The 6,355-nt window shown below is 52.7% G+C and overlaps 1 protein-coding gene across 1 annotated transcript in view; it reads right to left on the bottom strand.

Moving 5' to 3' along the window:
* Nucleotides 1-936: 936 nt before the first annotated feature.
* The window catches only part of MAPK13 (mitogen-activated protein kinase 13), a 10,652-nt gene continuing 5,233 nt past the window's right edge, over nucleotides 937-6,355 (bottom strand). Inside the window, exons 4-12 of the mRNA XM_017870088.1 lie at nucleotides 5,179-5,287; nucleotides 4,977-5,006; nucleotides 4,494-4,541; nucleotides 4,256-4,370; nucleotides 4,072-4,143; nucleotides 2,566-2,645; nucleotides 2,231-2,309; nucleotides 1,958-2,134; nucleotides 937-1,704 (exon numbers count right to left, since the gene is read on the bottom strand). Of these exons, the coding sequence (XP_017725577.1) occupies nucleotides 1,625-1,704; nucleotides 1,958-2,134; nucleotides 2,231-2,309; nucleotides 2,566-2,645; nucleotides 4,072-4,143; nucleotides 4,256-4,370; nucleotides 4,494-4,541; nucleotides 4,977-5,006; nucleotides 5,179-5,287 (790 nt within the window). The 3' untranslated portion in view covers nucleotides 937-1,624. The remainder of the gene's footprint in view (nucleotides 1,705-1,957; nucleotides 2,135-2,230; nucleotides 2,310-2,565; nucleotides 2,646-4,071; nucleotides 4,144-4,255; nucleotides 4,371-4,493; nucleotides 4,542-4,976; nucleotides 5,007-5,178; nucleotides 5,288-6,355) is intronic.

The raw sequence follows: 6,355 nt of genomic DNA, 5'->3' as shown, positions 1-6,355 counted from the left end.
AAGACCAGCCTGGGCAACATAGAGAAACCCTGCCTATACAAAAAAGAAAAAAATGTTTTAATTAGCCACCTGTAGTCCTGGTGCACCTGGATGGCATATACCTGTAGTCCCAGCTACTTAGGAGGCTGAGGTGGGAGGATGGCTTGAGCCCAAGAGGTTGAGGTTGCAGTAAGCTGTAAATGTGCCACTGCACTCCAGCCTGGGGGACAGAGCCAGACCCTGTCTCAAACAAGCAAACAAACAAAAAGCTGTCTGAGCCTCAGTTTTAACACCTGTAAGATGAGTGTGAAGCTCCATCTGAAGCCCCCCAGTCTTCTACTGTAGGTTGATTTAGGCCTTCCAACAAATCAAATATGACTGAAATCCACTAAATGTCTGATGTCCATCAGAATCACTAGGCTTGGGTCAGGGCGAGAGGTCCTCATTCAAATGCACACTCTAAGGTCTCAACTCCAGACCTGCTGTCACAAGCCCTGGGATGGGGCCCAGGAATCTGCATTTTAACAATTCCCCTGGTGCACAAGGAAATTTGAGACCCACTGTGCCCCTGATAGCTTGTGCACATGGAAATTCGTTTCTCAGATAAAAACAGAGAGGTTCTAGCCACTGTCAGGTCAAAGCTCTGGAGAGCTGTGCCATCTCCCAAAGAGAGCAGAACGGTTTGCCATCAAGCCAGGCAAGAGCCCATTTCTGCCTGTGCAGCTCGCAGTATCCAAGCCTGCTGTTGTTTCATATCTTGATTGCTTATCACTCACCCAAAATAACCTGAATGCAATAGCACCAGCTGCAGCTCTCTCCGCAACTCCCTTAATTTAGCAGCCAAACACATTTGGTTTCTTCACAGAGCACAAGGCCTCAGCACAGGGCCCAGGAAAGGGCCCCTCCCTCCCAGCTATCTGTAGTGAGTTGAATAATTTCCCCCCTGGAATTCATGTCCACTTGGAACCTAAGAATATGACTTTATTTGGAAATAGAGTATTTGCAGGTGTAATTAATAAGGATCAAGATAAGATCATACAGGATTAGGATGGGCCCTAAATCCAATGACTGTTGTTAAAAGAGGAGAGAACAGAAGAGACAGAGACTGGAGTGATGCAGCAATAAGCCGGGGAATGCCACGGACTGCCCACTGCCACCACAAGCAAAAAGAGCCAAGGAAGGATTCTTACCCAGAGCCTTCAAAGGGACCACAGCCCTGCCAACATCTCCATCCCAGATTTCCAGCCTCCAGAACTGTGAGGGAATCAAGTTCTGCTGTTTCAAGCTACCCAATGTGTGGTAATTCGTTAGAGCATCCCTAGGAAACCAATGCAGCATCACTGCCATAGGCCCCTGGCCTGGCTCAGCGCCCTCTCAGCCCCACTCCAGTGGGAGGGAAAGGTCCCCACCTGCAGGCAGTTCTCCAGATGGGCAGTTTAACATGGCCCGTTAGGATCAGAGCTAGTTTCTCCCAACCAACATCTTTGAATTCTGCATCTACTAGGCCCATTTCCCACATAAGGAGAAGGACCCTTCTGTCCTCTGCTTGGAAGGCTGTATTCCAAGAAGGGCTGAGTTTGGTAGTGACAAATAAATACTGGTCCTTGGGCAGTGTCTGGCCAGCGGTGCCATGTGAGATGAGTCCCTACAGCTTCATGCCACTCCGGCGCCGCGAGTCCTTCCGGGCAATGGGGCTGAAGTTCACGATCTCCTTGTAGATGTGCTCTGAGAAAGGCAGCATGGTTTAAGGTGGGTAAAGAGGTGCTGAGATGAGAAAGTCCACTCCCTTCAGAGACAGCGTGGAGAGCGAAGTCAGCTCAAGGAGAAAGAAGCACCTAGGAGACAATGCCCACCCAGAAGGAGGGGGCAGGAGCCTTAGGTGGCAGGTAGGGCTGGCAGAGGCCAGGCACAAAGATGGAGGAAGCAAGGAAGAGAGGCTGCAGGTGGAGGCGAGGAAGCCCGAGGCCCCAGGTCTTACGCTTCCATTCATCCACTGTGAGTTTCTCGTGTTCTAAGGAATCATCAAATGGCTGTTGGGCCTCCGTCTCTTCCTCAGGGTCCCGGAAGGGTTCAAAGAAGGGATGGGTGAGGGCCTGCGCGGCTGTCAGGCGCTTGTCCACATCTAGCTCCAGCATCTTCTCCAGCAGGTCCACGGCTGCAGGGGCAGAGCCATGAGCCTCACACCGGGGTGGAAGAGCCCGCCCTTGGGGATGCACTGAGAGGCCCCTGGGGAGTGGGCTATGAGACTCACCCTGGGGGCTGGCCCGCGGGAAGAGCTGAGTGAAATCCTTCTTGGGGGTCTGTGGCAGGGACTGGATGTAGGATTTGGCCTGGAAGACAGAAAAGCATCAAAGCCCTTAGGGCTCTGGTCTCAGCATGTAGAGCAGGGATTTCAGAAAAGCCTCAGAGCAGGGCTGAAGGCTCAGGTCAGGGTCCACGGTGAGATGAAGACAAGAGCGCTTGCCAGGGTAGGAGGATGCTGTGGGAAGGTGCAGGTGAGCCTTCTTCCACAAAAGCCTCCAGCCCACTGGGCCCACGTCAGTCAAGCACACTCCCAGGCCAGGCTAGGTCCCATTTACCACCCACCGCTTTGTCGTTCAGCTTCTGCACAAACTCTGTGCCTGGCACCCCGGTCACTTTCAGGATCTGGGTCAGCTGGTCCAGGTCTTGGTGGCAGGTTAAGGCTTAGCGTTGGTCTCCTGGTGGGTCTGAGACTGCCCTTCCCACAACCCCACCATCACTTCACCTGGGCACCATGGCAACTGACTGTCCAGGCGGCAGCCCTGCCTACCCACCTCCTGCTCTCAGGAGGAGGCCCATTCTTCAGGGCTCAGGGCTCTGGCGAGCTTTCCAACATGCCAGGCTGAGGGGGTTCCCTACCAGACAAATACATGGGGACTTCTCAGCCTTCATCCCAGTCACTCTTTTCTGTTTCCTCGTCTTCTCACCAAAGGCCTGTCCTGCACACACAGTCCCTCAGTTAATGTGTGCAGTGCCAAAATGTATTTTCCACATGGTGGTAGAATTATAGGTGACCCATTTTTCATCATTTTGCTTATCTATCTATCTATTTTTTTTTGAGACAAGGTCTCACTCTGTCACCCAGGCTGGAGTGCAGTGGCATAATCTGGGCTCACTGCAACCTCCACCTCCTGGATTCAAGCAGTTCTCCTGCCTCAGCCTCCCGAGTAGCTGGGATTACAGGTGTGCACAACCACACCCAGCTAATTTTTGTATCTTTTGATAGTGATGGGGTTTGACCACGTCGGCCAGGCTGGTCTTGAACTCCTAACCTCAGGTGATCTGCCCGCCTTGGCCTCCCAAAGTGCTGAGATTATAGGCGTGAGCCGCCACACCCACCCGACATTTTGGGGGTTTTTTTGAGTTAAGGTCTCCCTCTGTCACCCAGGCTGGAGTGCAGTAACACAATCACAGTTCACTGCAGCCTCAACCTCCCAGGCTCAACCAACCCTCCCACCTCAGCCTCCCAAGTAGCTGGGACTACAGGTGCATGCCACCATGTCTGGCTAATTTTTTTTATTTCTGTCACCCAGGCTGGAGTGTAGTGGCACGATCTCAGCTCACTGCAAGCTCCGCTTCCTGGATTCACGCCATTCTCCTGCCTCAGCCTCTGGAGTAGCTGGGACTACAGGCACCTGCCACCACATCTGGCTAATTTTTTGTATTTTTAGTAGAGATGGGATTTCACCGTGTTAGCCTGGATGGTCTCGATCTCCTGACCTGGTAATCTGCCCGCCTCAGCCTCCCAGAGTGCTGAGATTACAAGTGTGAGCCACCGCACCCAGCCCATGTCTGGCTAATTTTAAAAAATTTTTTAGAGATGGGGGTCTCACTATATTGCCACCTCCAGTCTCAAACTCCTGGGCTCAAACAATCCTCCCACCTCAGCCTCCCAAAGTGCTGGGATTACAGGCGTGAACCACCGCATCCAGCCTTATCTGCATTTACAAATTATTTTACAGGGAGTATATATCACTCTCACATTAAGAAAAAAAAGACAGTTGTTTAAATAAAGTGTCTGTTGAAGGAAGGAATCCCTAGATGGAATTTGGCTTTTCCAGCAAAGGATACAATCTTTCCCCTTGAACAGAGTTTTCCCTGTCAGCATCTCTGCCATGATACAGCCCACAGACCAGATGTCCACTGCAGAGGGAGGGGAAGTGTCACCGGGACTGTCTGACTGGGGCCTGGCAGTCAATCAGCACCAAGTGACCAGATGGCCCCAGGACTGCCCTCTCAGGCGCTGACCACTGACCTGTCTGGTTGTAGTGCATCCAGCTGAGGATCACCTCGGGGGCCCGGTACCAGCGGGTCACCACATAGCCAGTCATCTCGGCATTTGCGTGCCGCGCCAGCCCAAAATCCAGGATCTATGGCTCAGGGGATAAATGGAAAAGGAACTTGCTGAGAGGAGGAGGCTCTGGGAGCGGCTTCCAGGGGCTTCCCTGGGGAGGGCCCATCCCGCCTCTGGGCTGAGCTTGCAGCCCACTCACCTTCAGTTCACAGTCCTCATTCACAGCTAGGTTGCCTGGCTTCAGGTCCTGGGGAGAGGACAGGGAGTGCATGCTAGGCTGAGGCAGAAATGGAGCTTGTCCTAGCTCCACCACCACCCAGGGGTGTGACCTCAGCCAGGCCCCTTTCCCTTCTGGGCCTCAGTTTCCTCATGTGTAAAATGAGGGTTGGACTAGGTGTTCTCTCGGGGCCCATCCAGCTCTAAAATATTCCTGATTCTTGAAGCCTGAAACACTCAGCTCAGGGCTCACTTTGTCCGCAGCAATTCCCCATGAAGTCCCCTGGGACACAGCGACTCTTTGGAGCAGGCCTTCCTGGGCCGTGGCTGGGTCTGAAAACTCCATATTCTGGGCTCCTGGGAAGTGTCCTCTCCCTCCACCTTTCCCACTCCTTGATTACCAAAGAACCCCACACCCAGGGATGGGACAGGGGCCTCTGAGGACCATGGCAGAGAAAGCACTCACCCTGTGCACGACCCCAGCTGAGTGGATGTACTGTGTGGGAGAGAGAGAAGGGTGAGTCCATGGCCCAGTTTCCACACCAGGCACTTCAGGCTGGCTCAGAAACCTCCTCCGACCTGTAACAGTGTGCTCTCTCCAGCCTCCCCCAAACCTCAGGTCTCGACAGCAAGGCATCCCTTCTGCCAGCTTCCAACTCCCCACCCACCTTAAGACCTTTGAGCATCTGATACACCAGGTACTGGATCTTCTCCTCACTGAACTCCATCCCCATGATCTTCTGCAAATCTGTCTGCATGAAGGGCATCACCAGGTAGCTGGAAGGCATGAGGGCTTCTTGGAACAGTGCTGGGTCCCACCCAGCCCCAGGTCTGTGCTCAGAGGAGGGGCCTCAGGGCAGAACAGGGGTCATAGAGACACCCTCCAGTGTGCAAAAACCAACCCCACCTCAGTCAGCCAGATCACCACACAGGCCTCTGGGCTCCTGGCTCCCAGCCTTCCTGTGGCAGGCTGCCCAACTGGCAGAGCTCAGAGTAAGCGCTGCAGTTGGAGCGTGCTCAGGAAAGCCACATGGAACTGTGTTCCCGCTCTTCAAAGGTACTCTCTCCTTGCCCTCCTCCACACCCCAGGGAAAGCCACAGCTAGGAGTTAGAAACATCTGCCAGTATTTCCTTTGGCTTCTGTCCAAATATTTTATCCCTCAGAGGGTCATGCCCAGCTGAGATGGCTCCACAAACAAATAATATGTCCACCTTTCCAAGAAGAAAACAATACAACAGTTTCCAGGAGGGTGGAAGGGGGAGATGGGGAGGCTACTGCAGCCTCTTAGGGAATTGCACAACAGGATAAGGCCAGCAAAATGTAACTGTTGTAGCAACAGCAAAGTCCGGGACAAAGACAAAAAATAATAAAAATTATAAAATAGGCCAGGGGGCATAGCTCATACCTCCAATCCCAGTGCTTTGGGAGACGGAGGCTGGACGATCGCTTGAGGCAAAGAGTTTGAGACCAGCCTGAGCAACATAGGGACCCCATCTTTTCTTTCTTCCCTTTCCTTCCTTCCTTCCTTCCTTCCTTCCTTCCTTCCTTCCTTCCTTCCTCCCTTCCTCCCTTCCTCTTTCTTCCTTTCTTCTTCTTCTCCTTTTCTTTTCTTTTCTTTTCTTTTCTTTTCTTTTCTTGCTTCTCTCTCTTTCCTGACAGTGTCTCACTCTGTCACTCAGGCTGGAGTGCAGTGGCATGACCTTGGCTCACTGCAACCTCCGCCTCCTGGGTTCAGATGATTCCTTTGGCTCAGCCTCCTGAGTAGCTGGGATTACAGGCACCCACTACCATGCCTGGATAATGTTTGTATTTTTTTTTTCTTCTTCTTCTTCTTTTTTTTTTTT

The sequence above is a fragment of the Rhinopithecus bieti genome, unplaced genomic scaffold (assembly GCF_001698545.2).
Source record: "Rhinopithecus bieti isolate Rb0 unplaced genomic scaffold, ASM169854v2 scaffold_4553, whole genome shotgun sequence".
Taxonomy (NCBI): Eukaryota; Metazoa; Chordata; class Mammalia; order Primates; family Cercopithecidae; genus Rhinopithecus; species Rhinopithecus bieti.
The sequence above is the reverse complement of the archived record's forward strand: the minus strand, read 5'-3'. Positions and strand labels throughout refer to the sequence as shown.